Genomic DNA, 27,042 nt, shown 5'->3' with positions numbered 1-27,042 from the left:
ACTGCTACTGCTAAGTCACTTTAGTCGTGTCCGACTCTGTGCGACCCCAGAGATGGCAGCCCACCAGGGTCCGCTGTCCCTGGGATTCTCCAGGTAAGAACACTGGAGTGGGTTGCCATTTCCTTCTCCAATGCATGAAAGTGAAAAGTGAAAGTGAAGCTACTCAGTCTTAGCGACCCCATGGACTGCAGCCTACCAGGCTTCTACATCCATGGGATTTTCCAGGCAAGAGTACTGGAGTGGGCTGCCATTGCCTTCTCCTATAGCGTCCTAACCAATCATCTAATGCCACCATTCCAGTGGGAAGTTTTTCTGTCTTAAGGCTATGGAAACTGGCTGTAAGCCTGCAAAAGCATTTGGCTCTCCCCTGAAATGGCCAGCTGTTTTAACAGCAGCTCCCACTCTAATAAAGTTTATCCTCCTCCTCATTCTGCCTCATGCCTCGAAATTCTTTTCCAACCCCCACACAGACCACGACACTTACCACAGGATAAAATTACCACAGGGAAGATAGCACACAGTCAGCCGACAGTCAGAATTTTGAACTGGAGAGTGATTCCAAAGCCCAAGCTGTTAATCAGGAGACTGCAGTTTAAGCCTCTACAAATTGCTCGGTGATTAAAACTGCTAATTATAAGAGGGGAGAAAAAGATGATTAGTCAAGCCAGCTTCTTCGGCGGCCCTACCGTTGGACTCGGCCGAAGCGGAATCTCTGTAAGCGGTGATGTCCGCAGCCTACAAGCCCGCTCAACCCGCCTCCCCCAAGGCCCGAGCCGGCTGTCCAAGCACTATTTGGCTTCCGGATCAAACCTGGAATGATCGCACAGCGTACGTTTCCAAAGGAAGCACTAAGGCGGACTGGCGCCGGGGCACCGTCTGCCCACGCTGGCCAAACACGCACGCTCTCCGCTCCCAAGACTCGCTTCCCCAAACACAGCGCTCATCTGAGGGAAACGCGCGTGCGCCCTGTCAGCCAATGGCGTGCGGCCCTGCGTCCGCCGCTCGCCCTCTAGCGCCTGCTCTGCCTCTCTGCTCCCGCCTTCCCGCCCCGCCCCCATCCAAATGTGAGGGCGGATGTGACGACAGCTCCAAGTAGAACGGAGGCGGGTTTCTTTTCGGCGCCTTTCTTTCTCCGGCGGAAGCGATTGGCTGGCGGGGAGCGAAAGAGGCGGGACAAGTTGCCGCGGGTTCAGTGCCGCCACTGGAACTGGGAGATGCGGCGCAGGGGCTGTCGCTGTGTTGGTTTTTACCCGAGTCTCGTCTCTCACTACGGTTTCTTCTGCGGCTTCGATCATGCTGTTACCTTCGGATGTAGCCCGGCTGGTATTGGGTAAGCGCCGGCGCGGGAGGGAGGGGTACTGGATCATGCTAAGCCGGACGGAAGGACCTTTGGAGCCAGAGGTTTTTCCCAGGGAGGGGAAGCTTTGGGGCTTTGCCTCCCCACCTACAAGTTCAGACTAGCGGTGAATCTTCTTCAGTGGGAGGCTCGGGCGGTTTAAGTTTCTTTATATGTGAATGCTCCTCTCTTCCGAGACTCTCTGGCGAGGGGCGGCTGAAGAGAAACTCCGGGTGGAACACCTGAGGCCCGGATTTGGAGGGAAAGTCAGGCCTGCACATTTAATTAGAATCCTGCAGGGGAGTTGCCTACGTGATGGATGGACTGCGTGTTCTTCAAGCTTGGGCTCACTTTCCCGTGTCAGAGCTGGGGCCGAATAAGGAAAAATAAAATACTTCCCCAGCCACCTAGCTTTAGCGAAGGACCTTCCTGACGGCCTTCTCGTAACTTGCCTTTAGAGCGACGAATTTGGAACGAATGAAGTGATCCTGCCTCTCTGTCCCCCAACCTCCTGCAAGAAGTCGTAGAATGTAGAGGTGTGAAACGCCAATTTCATACTTTTAAGACAGCAGCAATTCCTTTTTTTTTTTAATTAGCAAGACTTTTCACTGGAAATGCCTTCCAGTTGAACGTATTCTAGTCCTAGTTTTTCCTCAGTTTGAAGAGTGACACTGCCAGTTGTCAGGGTGTATTGTCTGTGCAGGAAACGGGTTTTGTTGTTTGTCCCCTGAAAGAATAAAGAGTATTGTATTGCTGGGAATGAGAGCCACATAAAACTCAAAACCGAGCCAGATTTACAGACATCATATGTGAATGGTTAAATGGTAAACATTTGTTCTAAAACTTCCCTTGGTATCCAAAGGCCATTACTAACATTATTTTACTGTCAGAAAAATTCATTTCTTATTCCCTTTTTAAAGTATTCTGCCCTGTCCAAAAAAAGAAAAAAGTTTTTACGCACAGAATCTTGACAGGCACATTTTGCAGGAAACTTTAGAGGGTAATGGTTCTAACCATCTGTTTTTGGAGAAAATAATCACTTAAATTTAAACTCATATTTTGTTAATGTTTGGTTAATATTTTGCCCACTTTATCAAAACTGAATATCAACAGTTAACCTACATCGAAAGAAGAAAGCTGTCTATCTTGTAATTGTTATATTAATTAGGCTTATTTGTAAACAGATCCAAAATAGACTTTCACAAAATTCACAATAAGACTGACATACTTTATTATGGTAGCTGTCCTGTTTGCTTTTTGGGATGTTTAGCAGCATCCCTGGCTTCTATCCGTTAGATGCCAGCAGGGACCCAGTTCCCGCCTTCACCCAACTGTGAGAATAAGTGTCCAAATGTTGCCAGTATATTTCCTGAAGGGCAAGGACCACTGGCCTTAAGAAAGCAGTACCATTTTCTAACTGGAGTAATTTAAACAAACTTGTGAGTATTCTCCTAGACTTCCTTTTTCTTTAAAAATGGATAAAAATTACAGTCATTGTTTCTTATCCTAAAATTCTTGTCATTCACATTCCATTTTTATTGCCACCAGTCCTAACAGTATGCGTCCCATTTCTCCTTTGGACTGTTTTCATAGTTTCTCATATAGTCTTGTAATTCATCTTATTTGTGGTTACAAAAATCTGCCTAAAGCATTCACACTACACCTCCAGTTCTAATCGTTGAAAGAGCTGTGCACTTACCAGAAATTTCAAGTTGTGCAAAAGAATATATACTACCAAAAAAAGCAAATATCACCACTCTTGCTTTTTTCATTTAGCATTATCATGTCACCACGGAGATCTATGAATCACAAAACTTAGTGGCTTAAAAATTAACAGTTTTATTCTTTGCCATGATTCTTCTGTCAGTACTCCCTCCCTCTCAGTACTCCTTCACTCCTTCTCATTGTTGCCCCTTTTGTTCATCATGTTCTTGCAGCAAATCTTTGGTTGCTTAGTATGTTCCAGGCACTGTGCCAATTGCTAAAAATAGAGTTCTCCCCTTAGAATTTACATAATTAGGTTTTTTACCCTTACCACACATACCAAAACACTTTCCTAGACCCCCACCTCTTATTTTATCTAATGCTCTATGTTACCCTTTTACAAGTCAAATTTATTCAAAGAATAAGCTCTCCTTAGTTACTGTACTTCCTTACTTAACTTTCATTCTTCAACATACTACACTGACTTTTGTACCTCACTACTCCATTTAAATAGCCTTGCTACTCGGCCATATCCAGCTATTGCCTTGCTAGAATTTCTTTAAATATTGTACAGGTCAAAATATATACGTCAAAGTGCCATTTGTTGTTTCTGGGCCACCAGTTTTGGTTTTTATGTCATACAAGGTATTCTTCGGACCTGATCCTACAAGTCTCTTTTGCTTGATCTCAAGTTCTCAACATATGCCCTATGCCCCAGGCATTCTAAACTATTTGCAGTTTCTCCAGATACTCTTGTTAATGTATTTTGTTCCCTCTGCCTGCAATGTTTTTCTCCTTCTCTTCCTAGTACACTTGTATTTAAGGTTCAGGTCAATTGTAATCTCAAACTGTTTCCAGCAGGTACAGTTAGTACTTTCTCCTTACATGCTCTGGTGGCATTGTAGATTACTTGTATTATACTCTCTTTGTTTTATTGTAGCTGTGTGTTTACTTACTCTTTTTTTTTTTTAATATGAAATTTAACCCTTCATGCATTGGAGGAGGAAATGGCAACCCACTCCAGTGTTCTTGCCTGGAGAATCCCAGGACGGTGGGACCTGGTGGGCCGCCGTCTATGGGGTTGCACAGAGTTGGACGTGACTGAAGCGACTTAGCAGCAGCAGCAGCCATTTTTACAATTCTGTGGCATTAAGTACAATCATATTTTTCTGTAACCATCACCATCTCACTTGTAGAACTTTGCCTTCCCAAACCAAAACTTACTTTTTGACCTATTTAGTATTCTTTGTTTGTGCATGCTCAGTCATGTCCAACTCTTTGTGACCCCCATGGACTATAGCGTGCCAAGGTTCCTCTGCCCATGGAATTTTCCAGGCAAGAATACTGGAGTGAGTTGCCATTTGCTACTCCATTCAGTATTTTTATTCTAGAATTAATGTACAGGCTTCAAGAGTTGTGGGAGGCCCCAAACTATCTGTAAAGTTTTATGTACAGGTGGGGCATTTTTTAGAGGTAAGGTATCCAGAACTTTCTGTAGATTCCTAAATAAATTTGTTCCTTTCTGTATGAGTCAGCATCCATTCAGGAAAACTGAAACTAATCTGAGTATTTAGCATGGAGGAATTTAATGAAGGAATTGGTTACACTGGTGAAAAGCTAAGAAAATGAGCAGCTTACATGAGCCAACCTGGAGGGCAGCAAGCAGGAAACCACTCTGATATCAGGAGGACAAGTAGAGATGAAACCCAGAGGCTGGTTTCACTATGTGAAAACTAGAAGGTAGACTTGTCTTATATGGGAGCAGTAGTAGAGGAAATTCTACGACGGTAAAGAGGAAATGGGAGGAAAAAACCATGGCTCCTAACAACTGCCCTCCAGTCTCCCACTGGTGCTTCCCATTGATGGAACCCAGTCAGAAGCCAGCTGACATGGAACCCAGGAAATTGTCTGCAGGGGGGTCAGGTTTCCTGAACTCCAGTACAGAGCAGGGGAAGCAGGCAGAGTAGATTTGAAGGCAAACAACCAGGACTGGCATACCCTGCAAAAGTTGAAGAGCCACTGGTTCTATTCACCTTTGCATCACGGTATCACTAAGACATAGATATTTAATAAATATTTACAAAGGTGTAGCTGTGATCATGACCTTCCCCTTTGTCGACTGAATAATATCTGTCACTTATTCAGATTCTGTTATTTATTCATAATCATATGTCATTGCTGACATTTACAGCATTTTATGATCCTCACCCCTTCTGTGTTTTCAGTTGTATTTCCAACTGTTCTCTATCATAGATTCTGTGCTTCATTCAAACCAGGCATGTTCTTCAAACATGTTCCATATATGCTTTCCATCAGCTTTGTTGACTCATCTCTTCCTTGAAACGTGTGTAATATTCCCCAAGTCAGTTTATACTTTCTCTAGCCCCTATAAAATAAGTCTAATTGTCTTACCACCTTTGCTTTTTATTACAGTTATTTGCATATATATCTTCTGGGTCCTTGTAGACTATAGCTTCTTTTGGAGAGATTTTCTTTGTTTTTGTGGATCTAGTAATATAAAGCACTGGAAGTTAAGTCTTAAGATCTTAAGGACTTTACTGGCAGTCCAGCAGTTAAGACTCCACCCTTCCATTGCAGGGAGCACAGTTCCATCCCTGGGCAGGGAACTAAAATCTCACAAGGTGCATGGAGGGGTGATGGGGATGGGGGAATCTCAAACTACTGATATTTTGAGGAAACTATTACAATATGTAAAGGAAATATTTTCAGATAAGGGGATTAGCTCACTCTTGCTTTCTTCATCAGATGCATCTCTCTTTATCTTTCCCACTCTATAAATAAGAGAGGGCGGAATCTTGGCATCCTCATTCCTAAAATTCAAAACCCTAGATTTTGCTATGATGTTGTCTTTCCTTTTTCAATTATGTTTTCCCTTCAGTCTATCTTATTACTCATTACTGGGGGCTTCCCAAGTAGCGCTAGTGAAAAAGACCCTGCCTGCCAATGCAGGAGACAAGAGATGCAGGTTTGATCCCTGGGTCGGGAAGATTCCCTGGAGGAGGGCATGGCAATTTATCGTTTCCTCTCTATAAATAGGGATAAGAGAGGGCAGACTCTTGGCATCCAAATTTCGAAAATTCAAAACCCTAGATATAGCTCGGATTTTACCTTTTCTTTTTCAGTTATGTTTTCCCTTCAGTCTATTTTGTCATTACCTCCACTGAAAAGCAGGCACGGGACAATATTAAGAAAAAAAGAAATTCAAGTTACCTATTTGAACATAGGCCAGTAAGTTTACACAAAAGATGTAGTTATCTTACTCTAAATTTTTTTAAAGGAATAAAAAGAAAAATTAAAACATTTTGATTGAAGAGTAATTGTTTTTTGTGTTTTTTTTTGATAAAAGATAATTGGTCTCTATTTTGTGTTTTCATTGTAGCATTTTAGATTTCAGATAATTTGTACCTAAAATTTCCCCCATTGTTCTGATTGAGAACTCGTACAATAGGTACGTAAGGATGATAAATAAGCTTTTTGTAGGCAATGTAAATGTAATAATAAATGAGCGTAAAGCAATCAGCTGTCACTTTAACCTTATTTTGGAACTTTCTGGACAAAAGTAAACCAGAATACATCAAGCCTGAAATGGATATTCTAGATAGTCCAAAGTTGGGCTTATTTTTTTTAAGAGCAGAAGACATACGTCTCAGATACTGCTACTTAAAGATGCATTTTAACTTTTTAAACACTTGTTAAAAGACATTCTATCTTTTTAACAAAGCCTTTACTCAAGTGTAGACTATACAAAACTATAATATGAGAAGACAAAAATTGTCTGAGCTTTGGTGATTCTTTTTTCTGGCCGCACTGCTTGCAGGATCTTAGTTGCCCAAACAGGGATTGAACCCCAGACCTCATCAGTGTGAAAGCACAGAGTTTAACCACTGGACCACCATATTTTCTGGAAAAGTTAACTGTATATCATTACATTCAGTCTTGAGCCGTGTTTCTCAAACCTTATTTTGCTATTTTCCCTAAGTACCCCTTGCATGAAATTTTAGTGTTATAAATATCAGTATCAGTTCAGTTGCTCAGTTGTGTCCAACTCTTTGTGACCCCACGGACTGCAGCACACCAGGCTTCCCTGTCCGTCACCAACTCCCGGAGCTTATTCAAACTCAGGTCCATCAAGTTGGTGATGCCATCCAACCATCTCATCCTCTGTTGTCCCGTTCTCCTGCCTTCAGTCTTTGCCAGCATCAGGGTCTTTTCAAAGGAGTCAGTTCTTTGCATCAGGTGGCCAAAGTATTGGAGCTTCAGCTTCAACATCAGTCCTTCCAATGAATATTCAGGACTGATTTCCTTTAGGATGGACTGGTTTGATCTCCTTGAAGTCCAAGGGGCTCTCAAGAGTCTTCTCCAACACCACAGTTCAAAAGCATCAGTTCAGCGCTCAGATTTCTTTATGGTCCAACTCTCACATCCATACATGACTACTGGAGAAACCAGGCTTTGACTAGGTGGACCTTTGTCGGCAAAGAAATGTCTCTGCTTTTTAATACGCTGTCTAGGTTGGTTGTAACTTTCCTTCCAAGAAGTAAGCATCTTTTAATTTGATGGCTGTAGTCACCATCTGCAGTGATTTTGGAGCCCAAGAAAATAAAGTCTGTCACTGTTTCCATTGTTTCCCCTATTTGTTCCATCTATTTGCCATGAAGTATTGGGACTGGATGCCATGATCTTAGTTTTTTTAATGTTTTAAGCCAAGTTACAAATAGACTGTTTACATATTGTATGTATACCTGTGATTTATGCATAAAAGACATATTTAATTCATTCTCTTTCCTCCCCAGTACCAGTTGTCACCCCCTTGGGGCTGTGTCACTGTTTTTGAGAATACCTGGTCTTAGAGAAAAGCAAATCTACTTTAAGGAGTTAGATTTCATGCCATTACCTATTACAAGCCCCAAGTGATTACCAGTGTATCTGGGGTGATTAGTACTTTTAAAACTTTCTACCGTAAAAAGAAACAGTTTGGGGTCTTTGATTTAAATTTTGAAGCATATAAAGAAAAAGCACTGACTGCCCTGTTTTCCACGATGACTCTAGTGGTCTGTAGGCTATAGTGGACTATAGTGGTCTAAATTTCTAAATTCATGAAACCCTAGTGGTGGCTGACTTAACTTACTCCAAGTAATGTGACTGTCAGAAAGCCAATCATAAAAACTGATTTCAGCTGGCTATAGTTTTATAAGGGTTTATATTGGATTGTTTTATTTGTGAAAAATGAAAAAAAAAAAGGGAAATAGCCATCTTTGATCCACCTAATTTCACATCAAAGGTGATTTTATATTTTCAGTGATGGGGATATTGAAATAGTAGTATCTGAAATAAAAGGTTTCTTCTGATTTCTAAGTGTTTTTGCACACTCCAAACCACAGTGTCTTTGGTATGTTTATTTCTTCTATAAGAAATTCTTAAGAAATAAGAAATTTCTTCTATAAGAAATCTATAGCATTAATTAACAAGAGGTTGGAAAACTGATTCATCAGCAGTGAGTACAAACTGGTGCTTGCACGCATGCATGGTCACTTCAGTCGTGTCCGACTATTTGTGACCCTGTGGACTGAGTCCACCGGGCTTCTCTGTCCGTGGGATTCTCCAGGCAAGAATACTGGACTGGGATGCCATTTCCTCCAGGAGATCTTCCCGACCCACGGATCAAACCCAGGTCTCCTGTGTCTCCTGCATTGCAGGTGGATTCTTTACTGCTGAGCCACTGATGAATGGGTGCCAGCATCCCAGCCAGTGCATATGTGTGTGCGCTTAGTAGTGTCTGACTCTTTTCAACCCCATGAACTGTAGGGCCCCAGGCTCTTCTGTCCATGGAATTTTCCAGGCGAAAATACTAGAGTGGGTTGCCATTTCCTTCTCCCTAAAATGGGACGATTTCCTTGCCCTTTTCTTTTTTTAATGCTCATATATAATAATTTTGCAGGGCTTCTCAATTTTTTGACTTGTAGGGCCTGGTTAAAGATATTATTGTCGGTAAATTTTATAATTTTAAAGTTGAGAAAAACCTTAGTAATAATTGCCTTGCATGCACACATGCTAAGTCACTTTAGTTGATCCGACTGTGCGACTCTGGACTGTAGCCTGCCAGGCTCCTGTGTCCATGAGATTCTCCAGGCAACAATACTGGAATAGGTTCCCATGCCCTCCTCCAGGGCATCTTCCCAACCCAGGGATTGAACTTATGTCTCTTATGTCTCCAGGGTTGGCAGGCAGGTTCTTTACCATTATCGCCACCTGGGAAGCCCCAAAATTGGCTTAGTAGTTATTAACTATTAAAGTGAAAGAGGAGAATGAAAAAGCTGGCGTAAAGCTCAACATTCAGAAAACTAAGATCATGGCATCTGGTCCCATCACTTCATGGGAAATAGATGGGGAAACAGTGGAAACAGTGTCAGATTTTATTTTGGGGGGCTCCAAAATCACTGCAGATGGTGATTGCAGCCATGAAATTAAAAGACGCTTACTCCTTGGAAGAAAAGTTATGACCAACCTAGATAGCATATTGAAAAACAGAGACATTACTTTGCCAACAAAGGTCCGTCTAGTCAAGGCTATGGTTTTTCCTGTGGTCGTGTATGGATGTGAGAGTTGGACTGTGAGAAAGCTGAGAGCCAAAGAATTGATGCTTTTGAACTGTGGTGTTGGAGAAGACTCTTGAGAGTCCCTTGGACTGCAAGGAGATCCAACCAGTCCATTCTAAAGGAGATCAGCCCTGGGTGTTCTTTGGAAGGACTGATGCTAAAGCTGAAACTCCAGTACTTTGGCCACCTCATGTGAAGAGTTGACTCATTGGAAAAGACTCTGATGCTGGGAGGGATTGGGGGCAGGAGGAAGAGGGGACAACAGAGGATGAGATGGCTGGATGGCATCACCAACTCAATGGACGTGAGTCTGAGTGAACTCCCAAGAGATGGTGATGGACAGGGAGGCCTGGCGTGCTGCGATTCATGGGGTTGCAAAGAGTCAGACACAACTGAGCAACTGAACTGATACTGACACTGAGGTAAATATATTATAAAGGGAATCTAGCATCTTGTAATAGGAGTATGATATATAGAGAATTCAAAGAAAAAATTCTCTGAGGAAGTGATAATTACTTCAGTAGACCTGAAGAATGAGTTGGAATTAGCTAGGCTAAGAAAGAACATCCCCAGTGGCTCAGCTGTAAAGGACTGCCTGCTATGCAGGAGATGTAGCAGGAGCTGTGGGTTCAATTCCTGAGTCAGAAAGATCCCCTGGAGGAGGGCATGGCAACCCACTCCAGTATTCTTGCCTGGTAAATCCTATGCACAGTTCATGGGGTTGCAAGAGTCGACAAACTTAGCAAGTAAAAACAGCAATGACACCAGCCTCTCCCTTTGGAATTTCCCTGGTGGCTCAGATGGTAATCTGCCTACAATGAAGGAAACATGGGTTCAATCCCTGGGTCAAAAAGATCTCTTGGAGGAGGAAATGGCTACCCACTCTAGTACTCTTCGGCTTCCCTAGTGGCTCAGATGGTAAAAAATTTGCCTGCAATGCAGGAGACCTGGGTTTGATCCCTGGGTTGGGAAGAATCCCTGGAGAAGGGAACAAAATACCCACTCCAGTATTCTTGACTGGCGAATTCCAGTGAAGGAGCCTAATGGGCTGCAGCCATGGGGTTGCAGAGTCAGACACAACTGAGCGACTAACATTCACATGCAAGCTAAGAAAAGATAAGCTGCCCAAGCAAAGGCAATAGCACATACAGTGTTCTTGAAATAAGAGCATTCATATACTGAAAAGATGTTCAATATTGCTACACTAATTATTAAGAAATAAAGTACCTTCTCACACACTGGTCAGAATGGCCATTATTAGTAAGTTTCACAAACAACAAATGCTGGAGAAGGTGTAGAAAAAAAGGAACCCTCCTACATGGTTGGTGGAAATGTAGGTCAGTGCAGCCACTATGGAAAACAGTATGGAGTTTCCTCAAAAAACTAAAAATAGGATTGCCATATGATCTAGAAACCCTACTCCTGGGCATGTATCCAGACAAAATGGTAATTCAAAAGGATAACACATATGCCTATGTTTATAGCAGCACATTCACAACAGGCAAAACATGGAAAAAACCTAAATGTCCACTGACAGATGACTGGTGGTACATATATACAAAGGAATGATACTCAGTCATAAAAAAGGATGAAATAATGCTATTTGCAGCAGCATGACTGGACTTGGAGATTATCATATTAAGTGAGTCTGTTTTGGTGATGGCCATTAAAAAGGCATGAAATGCTTTCATCATGGTTTTTATTTGTATTTCCTAATGGGTAGGAGAAGGCGATGGCACCCCACTCCGGTACTCTTGGCTGGAAAATCCAATGGACGGAAGAGCCTGGTAGGCTGCAGTCCATGGGGTTGAGAAGAGTTGGACACAACTGAGCGACTTCACTTTCACTTTTCACTTTCATGCATTGGAGGAGGAAATAGCAACCCACTCCAGTGTTCTTGCCTGGAGAATCACAGGGACGGGAGAGCCTAGTGGGCTGCCATCTGTGGAGTCGCACAGAGTTGGACACGACTGAGGCGACTTAGCAGAAGCAGCAGCAGCAGTGATGTTTAGCATTATTTCACATATCAGTTGACCTTTCCCTTTCTTCTTCGGAGAAATGTCTCTTCAGGTCTCTCACCCACTTTTTAACTGGATAATTTGGTTTTTTGCTCTTGAATTGTATTGAGTTCTTTATTTTGGTTATGAATCCCTTATCAGATATATGCAAATACTTTTTCCCATTCCACAGGTTGTTTTTTCATTTTGTTGATGGTTTCTTTTGCTGTACAGAAGCTTTTTAATTTGATATAATCAGCTTGTTCATTTTATGTTTTGTTACTTGTGCTGCTGCTGCTGCTGCTGAGTCGCTTCAGTCGTGTCTGACTCTGTGCAACTCCATAGACGGCAGCCCACCAGGCTCCTCTGTCTATGGGATTCTCCAGGCAAGAACACTGGAGTGGGTTGCCATCTCCTCCTCCCATGCATGAAAGTGAAAAGTGAAAGTGAAGTCACTCAGTCATGTCCGACTCCCAGCGACCCCATGGACTGCAGCCTACCAGGCTCCTCCATCCATGGGATTTTCCAGGCAAGAGTACTGGAGTGGGGTGCCATTGCCTTCTCCGTGTTACTTGTGCATTAGGTGTCAAATCCAGAAAATCATTGCCAAGACCCATATCAGGGAGCTTTTTCCTATATTCTTCTAGGAGTTTCATGCTTTCAGGTCTTATGTTTAAGTCAGTCCCTTTCAAGTTACTTTTCATGAGTATTGTAAGACAGGGGTCTAGTTTACTCCTTTACATGTGAATATACAGTTTTCCTAGCACCATTCATAGAAGAGATGGTCTTTTCTCCATTAAGTATTATTGGCTCCCTTCTCAAATTTAGTTGACCGTATATCCTGGGGATTATTTTTAGACTCTCAATTCTGTTCCCTGGTCTATTTTTATGCCAGTACCATACTAAATACTCTGTTAATTATGACTTTATAGCCTATTAACTAGAGTTTTTCTTTTAAACAGCTATTTTATAATCTCTGCTTTGTACTTCAGCACAAATTGGTGTTTCTGGCAAGGCTGCAGAATTCCATAATGTTCATCTGAAGTTGCATCTCTGATATGAAATTGCTATAGTGTTTAAAACAGCAGTTTTAATCAAAAGTTCAGAATTTACTGATATTACTGAATTCCATTTTATTTTTCATTTAGGATACTTACAACAGGAGAACCTTACTTCTACCTGCCAGGCTTTTATTTTGGAAAGTTCAGACTTAAAAGAATATGCAGAACACTGTACAGATGAAGGTTTTATCCCAGCCTGCCTACTGGTGAGTGATTTGTTCCTTAAGGAAGTATTTCATCATTGACCAACATAAGACACTATAAACACCGTCTTAACAAACATTGACCATAGGATTTTTGCAGAAACTAACTCCTTTGGCCAGCGATTTGTTATGTAAGTCAATATTGAAACGCTCCTGTCAATAGTATTCAGGTAACAAAATACATATTAATATGAGTCTGACTGATATTGTGTTAAAAATCAACTCATTAGCAAAAACCAAATGGGCAGAAATTTGATAGTTTGTATTCATGCGTAAGTGGAAAGACCCAAAGAAGACTAGCTTCTTTTCCCACATTTATGTCAAAGCTGGGAAGTGAATTACAACTTTGATTTTGAGAATCAGTTTTAAAGTGACACCCTCATTTCTAATTAGTTTCACAACTGCTTGTCCTGGGGCTCACTTGTTTATTGCCTGTTAGGGGCTAAATATTTGTATCCCTGCATAATTCACATATTAAAATCCCATCCCTCAGTGTGATGGTACTTAGAGGTAAGACCTTTAGAAAGTATTAAGTTTTAGATTAGGTCATGCAGTTGAGACCCTCATGATGTGGTTTGAAAAGTGAAAGAGAAATCTCTGTTTGCACACACCAAAGAAAGGCCATGTGAACGCATATCAAGAAGGGGAATAAGGCCAGGAATTTGGTCCTCACCAGGAAGCAGATCATCTGGCAACTTGATCTTGGATTTTCCAGCCTTCAGAAAGAACAATGAGAAATAAATGTCTGTTATTTAAGCCACCTGATCTATGACATTATATAGCAGTCCAGTCTTTCCTATATCTGGCTTTCATGTAGTTGCTTACTTCAGAAAAGTATAAAACAGATATTTTGATATCTAGTCACCTGTTTTTTAAACATCACTAGACCAATAGAGCATTGTTTGTTGGTATTGGTGGATATATGCTAGAACTACATTATTTGAAATGGTATTTTGTCGTTTTATTTTAAACATAGATCCTTAGATTCATTTCAGCTGTCACAGACAACATGATCATCTATGGAGGAAACCTTAAAAAAAAAACCTGTAAAATTGCCAGAGTTTTAGCAAGGTCAGAGGATACAAAGTATATAAAAGTGCATCATATTTCTTTATACCTACAATGAACAATTTTTAAAATATATATATATCATCTACAGTAGCACTCAACAAACAAAAATAAAATACTTATGTAATAAGGCTAACAAAGTATCCATAGACTCTGTATGCTAAAATTTGTATGAAAGAAATCAAAGACTTAAATAAAAGGAAAAATACAGTGTTCATGGAATGAGCAACTCAGTACTATTAAGATGTCCATTCTCTACATTTTGATCTATACATTTATTACAGTTAAAATCCCAACAAGTAATTTTTTTGTTTGTTTTGAAATGGCCGTTTATTGAATATATCTGCCTGCAAGGTACCATGTACATCCTTTTGCTGTTGACACAGTTTTTTCAAGAATAAACAGACAAACTATATCTAACACATTTGCTTAAGGGGAGTGTGTCTAACAATGTGACACACAAGTCCTTGCGTCTGCCTAAGGGAAATATAATAAGTCCTCTACATATAAACCTTGAAATTGCAAACTTTCAAAGATGCAAGCATGCCACTGACTACCAAGATATCACTGGACCATTTTTTTCAAGAGAGCAAATAAAATTGAATCCATCAAGGAACCAGAACCTGCGCCTTCAAAGTCAGGTGTGAGTGAAATTGCAGGTTTCCCTCCATCTATTACTGACAATCCTTCAGCTCTACTGTATCCCACCTTCACTTCCTCCTCCAGTCAGTAACTTTCTTCTTGCCTTTTGGCTCCATGCCAGCTGTTGTACTACTGTTCTTTTCAAGGTACTGTAGTATAAGATTGAAAATGTTTTCCTTTTTTTTTTTTTTTTTTAAAGTAAACTCAAAACTGTTTTCTTTCTGTTTATTTTTTATGTATTATTTGTGTGAAAAGTATTATAAACCTATCACAGTGCAGTACTATATAGCCAATTGTGTTAATTGGGTACCTAGGCTAACTTTGTTGGACTTACAAACATGCTCTTGGAATGGAACTCATTCACACGTAGGAGACTTAATGTAATCAGCTTTCATTTTGATACCAATTAGGATGTGATTCTCCTAATTTACGAAATATCTGCCAGGAACGTACTCGTCATCGGTAAACTGATGATAACATCTTATAAATTATACATATCGACAGCTCTTGACAGCAGGACCTCATTTAAACTGATATTCATAGCCCTTTTTAAAAGTCTAAGTCTGTGTAACTGTTTATCCATTTAGTTGTAGAAATGTTAATATTATATTGTGGGATACTGCCCCAATCCCAACAGTTATTACATAACTCTGCAGTTTATATAATATGTATCATATTATACATAATATGCAGTTTATATCCATAATCTGAAATTTAAAACACATGTAAGAGTGATGCTGATAATGGGGGAGGCATTGCATATATGGAAGCAGGGGTTTATGGAGAATCTCTATACCTTCCTCTCAATTTTCTTGTGAACATTAGATGCTTTTAAAAATTAAATAGCACATATAATCCCAACAGTTTCAGGGATTTGGGGTCTTCACTGCCAATGACTTGATACTCTTGGCTTCTTCATTTATTTAATGACAGTACTTTTAAAGAATGAGAGTATTCAGGGAAAACTACTCAGTAAACTTTTTAGAATTCACATCATAAAATAAGGTTTATTCCAGAAATAATTTATCCTTCCTACCAAATACTTCATATAATTATTTGTCAAACTACAAAAAACATTGTTCCAAAAAACCAAAGAAGTCCTAATCACATTTTTAACATTAACTTATATTCCAGTATCAGATTGGTTTATATTGAATTGGTTAATTGCCAGTAGTTGATTTTTTTATAAGTAGCACCCAAATGAAAGATAATTTTTCCCTTTATTATTTGTAATGCCTTTCTTTGTCTTTGTTATACAGTCTCTTTTATCAAAGTATTGCTACCCCAGCTTTCTTTCCATTTCCATTTGCCTGGAATATCTTTTTCCATCTCTTCATTTTCAGTCTATATGTGTCTTTCGATTTGAACTGAGTGTCTTGTAGACAGCACATACCCGCATATAACCATCATACTAGCTTTATAGTAGATGATCCACTACTTTTACTATGTGTTTTTCTTTACCAGTGAGGTTTTTTTTTTTTTTTTTTTTAATAATTTTCTTATTTCTAGCTATGGCCTTTACTTTTCCATTTAAGGAAGTCCCTTTAAACATTACTTATAAGGCCAGTTTAGTGGTGATGAACTCCTTTGGTTTTTGAACGTCTAGGAAACCGTATCTCTCCTTCACCTGGCATGTGAATTTTCTGCTGAAATATCCTCTGATCATCTTTGTATATCACGAGCTGTTTTTGTCTTGATTCTTTTAAGATTCTCTGTTTAACTTTTGACAATTATATTGTGTCTTGGTGTGGGTCTCTTTCATTTCATTTTGTATGGGAGTATATGCTTTCTGTATTTGGATGTCTTTTCCTTTGACAAATTAGGCAAGTATTCAGCCATTTTGTCTTTAAATAGGTTTTCTTTTCTTTCTCTCTTCTGCTTCTGGAAACCCTGTTATGGGAATATTAGTGTGCATGATGGTGTCCCAGAGATCCTTTAAACATCCTCATTTTTTTCAGTCTTCATTTTTAATTGGGTGATTTTCACTATGTCTTCCAGGTTGCTGATCCATTCTTTGGCATTCTCTAGTCTGTCGATTCTCTGTAGTGTTCTTTTCACTCTAGTTATTGTGATCTTCAGTCTTTATTGGTTCTTATATTTTCTCTTTGTTGAAGTTCTCCCTTGAGTTCATCCATTCTTCTCCAGAGTTCAGTGAGCATCTTTTTGACTATTATAATAAACTATCTGGTGAACTGATAATCTCTGTTTTGTTAATTAGTTCATTTTCTGAAGTTGAAAGGTACTTCTTTGTCTCTTCATTTTGCCTAACTTTCTGTATTTGTTTCTATTATTAGGTGTATAAACTGTGTTTTCTGGTCTTGAAAGAGTGGCCTAACGTAGAAGGTGTCCTGTGGGCTCAGTAGTACAATTCCCCTGTCACCAAAGCCAGGTGCTCTAAGGGTATGCATTGTGTGGGCTGTGTGCACCTTGCTGTTGTGATTGAATTGCAACTGCTGTGGGTGTGCTGGTGAGCAGGGGCCTGAGGCCCAGCCACTACTGTTGCTGGCTTGCTGATGAGCAATGCTGGTCCCTTGGAGGAGGAGCACGGGTACCACTTAAGTAGTATTGTGGAAAAATAACCCAGATAGTTCTTAAAAAGGATATGTTCAAGGACTCACATTGCTTGATCTTAAGACTTAACTAACCAGCAATAGTAATCAGGATTGAACGGCATTAGGAAATGGTTAGGCATTGGATCAGTGAAACAAAATACAAACTTCAAATGTGATTTTTGGCAAAAATTCAGATAATTCACTGGAAAAAGGACAATCTTAACAACAAATGGTGATAGGACAATTAGACAACCAGATTTAAAAAAGAAAAAAAAGAACCTTTACACATACCTCATAAAAAGTTAACCAGTCTGGATAATAGATCAAAATTGTAAAATATAAAACCGTAAGACTTCCAGAAAAAACATAGAACAAAATTTGTGCAGTCTTGGTTTTGGTAATGAATTTTTAGGCATGATACAAAAAGTACTGACTGTAAAATAAAAATTTGATAAATTCAACTTTATAAAAATTTAAAATTTTTGCTCTATAAAAAACAGTTAAAAGAATGATAGCTATAGAGTAAGAAAAAGTTTTTGCAGCTCTGAAAAAGGGATTGTGTGTAGAATATATAAGAAACTTTTTTTAACTGAATTTTTTCTTTAATGGGCAAGAGATCTGAGGACCTGTCCCCACAAAACTATAGGACTGGCAATAAAATGAAAAAAGTACTCCACATTATTAGCTGTTAGGAAAATGACCGTTACTACCCCAAGCAGATACCAATACATACATGTTAGAATGGCTAGTATAAAAAATAATTTTTAAATTGCTGCAAAATCATACAGCTGCTTTGCCCAACAGCTTGGCTGTTGTTTTTAAAGTTAAACAACCGAGTCCCATGTGACCTAGCATTCATATACCCAGATATTTATCCAAGTGAAATGGAAAACTTATATTCACACAAAAACATACTGTTTATGTGTGATGTCAAAAACTGAAAATAACCAAGATGTCTTTCAACAAGTAAGTGAATAAACTGGTGTGTTCTTCTTACTAAGCAGTAAAAAGCAGCACTGATGACTCATATAATAACATGAACAAATCTTAAAATTCTTCTTAGTTCTTCTAAGTAGGCAATTTTAACAAGTAAGTTCATACAGACAGTGGGGGCCAAGCTTCTCACTCTGTGAGAAAGAAAATACAAATAAGCATGAGACCTGTGGTGTTAAATTATACAGTCAGAGATATCAATACAAATTAATGTTTATTTTAATATATGTACAGATGTATTCAGAAATAATGTGGAGTAGCCTGTCTGTGTTGTTTGTGTAGCACTGTGTGCTGTGGGGTCCTAGCTACAGTGATAACCTAGTAACTACCAGCAAATCTACCACCCAGATCCTTACTTCTCATTGTTCTGGAGGCTGGGAAGACCAAGATGAAGTACTCCTGTTTCAGTTCCTGGTGAAGGCTGTCTTCCTGACTTATAGACAACCTCCTTTTTGCTGTGACCTCACATGAGTTTGTGTGTGCTAGTCGCTCAGTCATGTCTGACTCTTTGCAGTCCCATAGTCTATAGCCCACCAAGCTTCTCTGTCCATGGAATTTTCCAGGCAAGAATACTGGAGTGGGTTGCCATGTCCTTCTCCAGGGGATATTTCCACCCTGGGATCAAACCAGGGTCTCCCATTTGATCCCACCCTGGGATCAAACCAGAGGATCCTTTACCCTCTGAGCCACCAGAGAAGCGCTATATGAGTTTATGAGGACATAATTCATTATATAGCATTCATTCAGTTATTTTTTAGCTACTAAAAGCAAGTTATAATGACTAGGTTAGTATTAGGCAATTCCTTAACTTCTCAGACTTTGAATAACATAAAAGCTACTGTACTGCAACCAACTATATGCACATAAAATGGACAACCTAAAAGAAATGGGAAAATCCTCAGAAAGGTACAATCTCCTAAGACTGAACCAGGAGAAAATGGAAAATATGAACAGACCAGTCACAAGAGTTGAAATTGAAACTGACTAAAACACAAAGGTCCAGGACAAGGTGGCTTCACAGGCGAATTCTATCAAGCACTCAGAGAAGAGTTAACGCCTATCCTTCTGAAACTATTCCAAGAAAATTGGAGAGGAAGGAACATTCTCATACTCATTCTGTGAGGCTACCATGACCCAGATACCAAAACCAGATAAGGATACCACTAAAAGGAAAAATTACACATCAATATCACTGATGAACACAGATGCAAAAATTCTCAACAAAATGCTAGCAAACTAAATCCAACAATACAGTAAAAGGATGATATACCATGGTCAAGTGGGATTTATCCCAGGAATGTAAAGATTTTTCAATATCCACAAATCAGTCAGTGTGATACACCACGTCAGCAAAATTGAAGAATTAAATACTATATGATCATCTCAATAGATATAGAAAAAGCTTTTGATGAAATTCAACACCCATTTATTAATATGACAAAAACTCTCCAAAAAGCAGGCATAGAGAGAACCTATCTCAACCTAATAAAGGCCATATACAACATACCCACGGCTAACATACTCAACAGTGAAAACCTGAAAGCAGTTTCTCTAAGATCAAGAAAAAGACAAGAATGTCCACTCACCACTTTTATTGAACATTGTTTTGGAAGGCCTACACACAGCAGTCAGAGAAGAAGTGAATCTAAATTGAAGAAGAAGTAAAACCATCACTGTTTGCAGATGGCATGATCCTGTACATAGAAAATCTTAAAGATGCTACCAGAAAACTAGAGCTCATCAATGAATTTGGTAAAGGTGCAGGGTACAAAATCAATACACAGAAATCTGTTGCATTTGTATACACTAATAATGAAAGATCAGAAAAAGAAAGAAACAATCCCATTTACTATTGCATCAAAAAGAATAATAAAACACCTGGGAATAAACGTACCTACAAAGGCAAAAGACCTATATTCTGAAAGCAGTAAGATGCTGATGAAAGAAGAGACACAAACAGATGGAAAGATACAACCATGTTCTTGGATTGGAGGAACAAGTACTGTCAGAATTGACTATACTACCCAATATAATGTATAGATTTGATGCAATCCCTATCAGATTACCAGTGGCTTTTTTTTCCTCCCTGGGACATATGGGATCTTACTTCTGCAATTTAGGGATCAAACCCATATCCCCTGTATTGATAGTATGGAGTCTTAACCACTGGACCACCAAGGAAGTCCCACCAGTAGCATTTTCACAGAACAGGAACAAAAAAATTTTTAATTTTATGGAAACACAAAAGACCCTGAATAGCTTAAAGCAGTCTTGAGAAAGAAAAACAGCTGGAGAAATCAGGCTTCCTGACTCTTATTAGACATCTAGAGTCATCAAAAGAGTATGGTACTGGCACAGAAACAGAAATATAGCTCCATGGAACAGGATTGAAAGCCCAGAAATAAACCCTATGGTCAATTAATCTATGACACAGAAGGCAAGACCATACAATGGAGAAAAGAGAATCTCTTCAATAAATGGTGCTGGGAAAACTGGACAGCTACATGTAAAGGGTTGAAATTAGACAGTGTCTGACACCATATAAAAAAAATAAACTGGATTAAAGACCTAAATGTAAGACCAGATACTATAAAACTCCCAAAGGATAACATTGGCAGAACACTCTTTGACATAAACGGCAGCAGTATTGTTTTGGATCCATCTCCTAGAGTAATGGAAATAAAAACAATAATTAAAACAATGAGAACTACTTAAAAGCTTTTTGCATAGCAGAGGAAACCATAAGCAAATGAAGAGGCAGCCCCCAGAATGGAAGAAAATATTTGAAAACGATGCAGCTGATAATGGATTAACCTCCAGAATTTACAAATAGTTCATTCAGTCAATAAATAATACAGCTAAATCTAAAAATGGGCAGAAGATCTAAACAGACATTTGTCCAAAGAAGACATGAAGATGGCTAAGAGGCACATGAAAACATGCTCAACATTGCTAATTATTACAAAATGCAGGTCAGTACTACAATGAGATATCACCTCAAACTAGCCATCATCAAAAAATCTACAAGCAAATGCTGGAAAAGGTATGAAGAAAAGGGAACCCACCTATAGTGTTGATGGGGATATAAATTGGTACAGCAACAATGGAGAAAAACTAAAAATAGAGCTTAAAAAAGCTAAAAATAGAATTACCATCTAGAAAATTCATTCCTGAACATATATCTGGAGAAAAACATGGTTCAAAAGAATAGGTGCACCACATGTTTTGTAAAGCACTGTTTGCAATAGTCAAGACATAGAAGCAACTTAAATGTCCATCAGCACGTGAATGGGTAAAGAAGATGTACATAAACACTATGGAATATTATTCAGCCATTAAAATGAATGAAATAATGCCATTTGCAGCAATGTGGAAGGACCTGAAGATTACCATGCTAAGTAAGTTAGAAAGACAAATATATCACTTATATGTGGAAACTAAAGAAAATGGTACAAGAGAACTTACTTAGTAACAGACTCACAGTCTTAGAGAACAAACTTATGGTTACCAAGGGGGAAGGTGGGGAGGAGGGATAGATTGGGAGTTTTGGGTTGACATGTGCACAATGCTGTAATTAAAATAGATTATCAATGGATATGAGAGTTGGACTGTGAAGAAGGCTGAGTGCCGAAGAATTGATGCTTTTGAACTGTGGTGTTGGAGAAGACTCTTGAGAGTCCCTTGGACTGCAAGGAGATCCAACCAGTCCATTCTGAAGGAGATCAGCCCTGGGATTTCTTTGGAAGGAATGATGCTAAAGCTGAAACTCCAGTACTTTGGCCACCTCATGCAAAGAGTTGACTCATTGGAAAAGACCCTGATGCTGGGAGGGATTGGGGGCAGGAGGAGAAGGGGACGACAGAGGATGAGATGGCTGGATGGCATCACTGACTCGATGGATGTGAGTCTGAGTGAACTCCAGGAGTTGGTGATGGACAGGGAGGCCTGGCGTGCCTCAATTCATGGGGTTGCAAAGAGTCGGACACAACTGAGCAACTGATCTGATCTGATCTGATCAACAAGGAACTATATAGCACAGGAAAAACTGCTCAATATTCTTTAATAACCTAAATGGGAAAAGAATTTGTAAAAGAATAGTTACATGTATATGTATAACTGAATCATTTTACATCTGAAACTAGCACAACATTGTTAATCAACTATGCTCCAATATAAAATAATTTTTTTTAATAATACAGAACAATAAAATAGGAATCTGCAATGAAAGTTCGGGAGAGGAAAGAAAACTAATTAGCTACTATGTGTTAGACATTGTCTTAGATATATTACGTATATCCTCAATCTTCAACACACAAAAAAATTGTATTAATTAAAAAGTCCTGTGTCTGTTTTTATATATGAAAGTAAGCCTTAGAAAATCTGGGTAATTTTTCACACATACGGTAAATGTAGAACCTAAATCCAGAACTGTCTGTTCTAAAAAATCCTTGCTTTTCCCTGTTCTATTATATGACCTCAAACTTGAGTCGATTAAAACCTGCCCTTTATTATTGATACAAAGGTGGTGGGGGATGGGGTGACTTTATGAGATGATAGAAGTGAAAATAGAAAAGGTACTGATCCTTGGAAAGGATATGTCTTACACTCAGGTTTTTTGCCTTTTTTGGCATTAAAAGGGCAGAAAGAAGTAGGTCCTTGTTTGTTTGACTGGATCCCTACCTCCCAAACTGAAAACTGCATTCCTGCTATTGTACTATCTTAGCTAACATAGTCACGATATCTTATTCAAATAGACAAGCTTCTGTACCCACAGAAGAATTCAGTCCTTGAGGAGTGACTATTTTCATTTTTGATGACCTGTGCTGTGCTTATTCGGAGAAGGCAATGGCACCCCATTCCAGTACTCTTGCCTGGAAAATCCCATGGATGGAGGAGCCTGGTGGGCTGCAGTCCATGGGGTCGCTAAGAGTTGGACAGACTCAGTGACTTCACTTTCACTTTTCACTTTCATTGGAGAAGGAAATGGCAACCCACTCCAGTGTTCTTGCCTGGAGAATCCCAGGGACGGGGGAGCCTGGTGGGCTGCCATCTCTGGGGTCACACAGTCGGACACGACAGAAGTGACTTAGCAGCAGGAGCAGCAGCAGCTGTGCTTAGTTACTCAGTTGTGTCCCAACTCTTTGCGACCCTGTGGACTGCAGTCCTCCAGGCTCATCTGTCCGTGGGGATTCTCCAGGTAACAATACTGGAGTGGGTTGCCATTTCCTTCTCCAGGGATTCTTCCCAACCCAGGAATCAAACCCAGGTCTCCCACATTGCAGGCAGGTTCTTTACCATCTAACCCACCGAGGAAGTCCTTTGATGACCTACTCTTTACCATTTCCTTATCGATTAATTTTTAATCTATATCTTTTAGTAACTTTTATGGTGAAATATTTCATAGTGGGAAATTATTGGTAGTATTTTATGGTTTTGGTAATGCTTGATCTTTTTCTTTTCAGTCTTTATTTGGAAAAAATTTGACAACAATTTTGAATGAATATGTAGCTATGAAAGCAAAAGGTAAGAATTCAGGTTCAGGGTTTTTTTTTTTTTTTTTGTCAGTTTTATACAGCATTTATCTAATTGTTTTAATTAGAAGTGATTTTTTAAATTTTGAAATAATTTTAAAAATTCACTGAGAGATAGCCAATTAAAGTCTGTTTATATTGAGTGATAAATATAACTAATACTTTCCTAAATTAGTGTCTTGAAGAGGAAAGTTAAATTTATTCTCTCATATCGTTATTTCCATAGTTTGCAACATATTAAGAAAAGATTCAGCAGTAAAGAATTAAGTAGTACAGTTGATAACATTTTAAAATGGAAGCTTCACATTATTGAGTACTGTTTATTGCAACATTGTGCTAGGTTCTTTCAGAGGTTTTATTTCAGTCCTTAAAATAATCCAATGAGAGGTATTGATTTTTTAGATCTATTAATTTATTCATTATTTGACTGCATCAAGTCTTAGTTGCAGCAGAAGGGATCTTTGTTGCATCACGTGTGATCTTTCATTGCAGCTCACAGAACTCTCGGGTTGTGGCGCAAGGACTGTAGAGTTCTCTGGTTGTGGCACAGGGACTCCAGAGCATTCAGGCTCAGTGGTTGCTGTGCATCGGCTCAGTTGCTCCACAGCATGTAGGATCTTAGTTCCCCCAGCAGGGATCCTCCCCAAGTTCCCTGCATTGCAAGGTAGATTCTTAACCACTGGACCACCAGGGAAGTTCACTAGACCTTAAGTATCAGAAAATTAAGGATTAGAAAGCCAGATAACTTTTCTAATATCACAAAACTAGAAACTGTAGAAAGTAATAAGCCTAGAATTTCAAAGTGTGAATTTCATTTCTTTCTCTTAAATAGGTTATTTGATCATTCTACCAAGGTTTTCTTTTCCCAGACTATCTTAACTATCTTACAGGAATATTTAGACCTCAGAATATAAATATAAATGACCTCAGAAACAATATGTTACTGCAGTACAAAGGTTTATATCCCACTTTTATGTTGGTAACTTTCTCTTGTTTGAGCTTTTTAGAAGTATATAGTAAAGAATATAAATACCTTGAATTTCCTATCAGTGTGGCTTTAGAACACATCCTGAAAAAGACTAATTAGTCCTCCAGAATTTTATCTGTAATTCTGACTGATTAGTCCTGCAGAATTTTATCTGTAATTCTGAGTAACCAAGGAGTTGCTGAGAAATCACGGTGATTTGGACCTGAAAACATTGGATATAGAAAACTAATTTCTATATTTACATGAGTTTGTATAATTTTATAAATTTATAAATCAAATTATTTTGACTTTGAAATAAGTACTACTTATTCTACTACTACTTATTCTACTACTTTCACGTAAGTAGAACAAAGATTTAAAATAGTTTGTCTTTTTATTCAAAGAAAATACAAGATTATTGATCTTAAAAAAACTTCATAGTTTTCACAAGTTTCCTTTTCCCTCATATTGTATCTGATTCTCAGTGACTTGAGCCAAAAAAGCAACATCATTATAGCTTTGCAGTTCTTTACAAAATAGGCTTATTTCTCAGTTCCCAACATAATATCAGCAGCTGAGAGAAAAGTTTTCCTTATTGATTTTCTGTGTCTGTTCAAATTAAATGATGGATTTTTTATGAAACATTTCCTCTTATGATTTAGAAACATCAAATGATGTCCCAGCAATTATGTCATCTCTGTGGAAGAAGTTAGACCATACACTTTCTCAGATCAGGTAATAAAAGGCTTATACCATCAGCTTATCAGAATGTGCATAATAATTTTGGAATGCAAGCACAATTAAGAGTCACTTCACATTTAAATCTTATGACCCACACTGTGCATTTAACACTGATCTAATTTTGAAATTATGCTACAGGTTATTGATATTTGTCTTTGATTAGATGATTTTAAATAAATTGTGTACTTTAATAAAATATTTAGAAATGAGGAAATTAATGATATTCCCAGGTTCCCGTAACAATGTAGAGGCAGATCTCTGGCTGAATACAAATCTAGTCCAGTCTTCATGGATAGAAATCTACTAACTGAAGCCCCATGTGACTTCCCTTGTACAGTTGCATCTTCATTACACGTGCAGAAAATTGATATGTGTAATCCATGCCACTTTTGTTCTTCCCTTATAAAGGAACAAAGCCGAATAATAACACTTCTGCTTTTAGAACTTAACTATGTCATGGCCTTGGAATGCTAGTCTCACTATCTTTAGAATAGGAATCAATTTTATAACATATCTTACTCAACTTGAGTCTAGTATGAAAACCATCCTTTCTTACACTTTCTCCCAGAGCTACAAGTGAATACCCCACTTCAGCAGGGGCCTCCTTTCCTTCCTCAGCTGAAACTGCTAGAATGGCTCCAAGTGCTTTTTGTGTGACTCTGTACTACATTTTATTTGGTAGTCTTACTTTTATTCCCCTTTCCTGACTTCCCTTTCCTCTTTCATTCCCTTGCAAACAGTCTTCAAAGACATTCACAACTTAACACCTATGAAGTATTTATAAGTTACTGCAGTGTTTTACTGACAAGGTATTACATAAAAAAAGAAACCTCCTAGCCAGGTGTTCTCCAAGGTTGGTTTGTGTGCTGTTAAAAATGCTTATTTGATTCAGTAAGTTTTGTGGCTCTTGTTGGCAGACACTTATTTGACAGATTTCTGAGGAAAATGGCACAGTATCTGATTGTTTACAAAATACATGGGTAACCAATTCATAGCAAAAGGAGAATCAGTTTATATTGTGAATTTTCTTACCTGTTTGCTTTGTTCCTTCTTTAGAAGTTTGGTGAAACAATGTCATAGTCATAAATTTGATGAAAGCAGGATCTCTTTTGAAATCAACTTGGATTCTGAAGTATTTATGTATGCAGTTATATAAAATCAGAATTTCTCTGGGAAGGCATTTTTATAGTTATAAAAGATAATTGATAATTATAAAATATTATATATAACTTTCTTAAATATATTGAGTTCCTAAATTCAAGGCAAATTGTATTCTTAATGGTATTTCAAAGCTCTTGCTTACTGCATTGGATAGAAACTTGATTAATAAAATTATACATGTTTGCATTTTTATATGCCACTGTTTTTTTCCCAAAGCAGATAAGATTTGGTTACCCAGAAAAAAAGTGCTTATCTTTTTTATCTGAGAGAAATTTCTTGCCTTTTAACTCATAATTTACTTCAGGTCTGACTGTAACTAAATCAGAATGTATCGTAGCAACAGAAATTTTTTAATGTCTAACTACTTTTGTTTATTAGGAGCATGCAAAGTTCCCCAGGGTTTGCTGCCAGTCAGAGAGGTTGGTATTCAACTTTAAACTCTAAATAATGTTCAGAATTACTTTACTTT

General features: G+C 38.6%; 2 protein-coding genes across 8 annotated transcripts in view; one reads left to right on the top strand and one right to left on the bottom strand.

The window, feature by feature from the left end:
* Nucleotides 1-954, bottom strand: part of ATM (ATM serine/threonine kinase) — a 149,897-nt gene extending 148,943 nt beyond the window's left edge. For 2 of the 4 annotated variants that reach the window (XM_010862840.1, XM_010862844.1), the window contains exons 1-2: nucleotides 811-954; nucleotides 485-627 (exon numbers count right to left, since the gene is read on the bottom strand). The gene's annotated coding sequence lies outside the window, so the exon portion shown is untranslated. The other 2 variants (XM_010862841.1, XM_010862843.1) reach the window with 2 other exon arrangements.
* Nucleotides 955-1,149: 195 nt separating this feature from the next.
* Nucleotides 1,150-27,042, top strand: part of NPAT (nuclear protein, ataxia-telangiectasia locus) — a 54,163-nt gene continuing 28,270 nt past the window's right edge. For 2 of the 4 annotated variants that reach the window (XM_010862839.1, XM_010862837.1), the window contains exons 1-2: nucleotides 12,840-12,921; nucleotides 26,952-26,992. Coding sequence is in view for 2 of the 4 variants with exons in the window: in XM_010862837.1 (XP_010861139.1) it covers nucleotides 12,875-12,921; nucleotides 26,952-26,992 (88 nt within the window). In the remaining 2 variants the exon portion in view is untranslated. Of the gene's footprint in view, nucleotides 1,331-12,802; nucleotides 12,922-23,635; nucleotides 23,697-25,333; nucleotides 25,407-26,951; nucleotides 26,993-27,042 lie in introns of those variants that run through there. The other 2 variants (XM_010862836.1, XM_010862838.1) reach the window with 2 other exon arrangements.

This window comes from Bison bison, unplaced genomic scaffold (assembly GCF_000754665.1).
Source record: "Bison bison bison isolate TAMUID 2011002044 unplaced genomic scaffold, Bison_UMD1.0 scf7180017864485, whole genome shotgun sequence".
NCBI lineage: Eukaryota > Metazoa > Chordata > Mammalia > Artiodactyla > Bovidae > Bison > Bison bison.
This window is presented reverse-complemented; position numbering and strand designations above follow the sequence as displayed.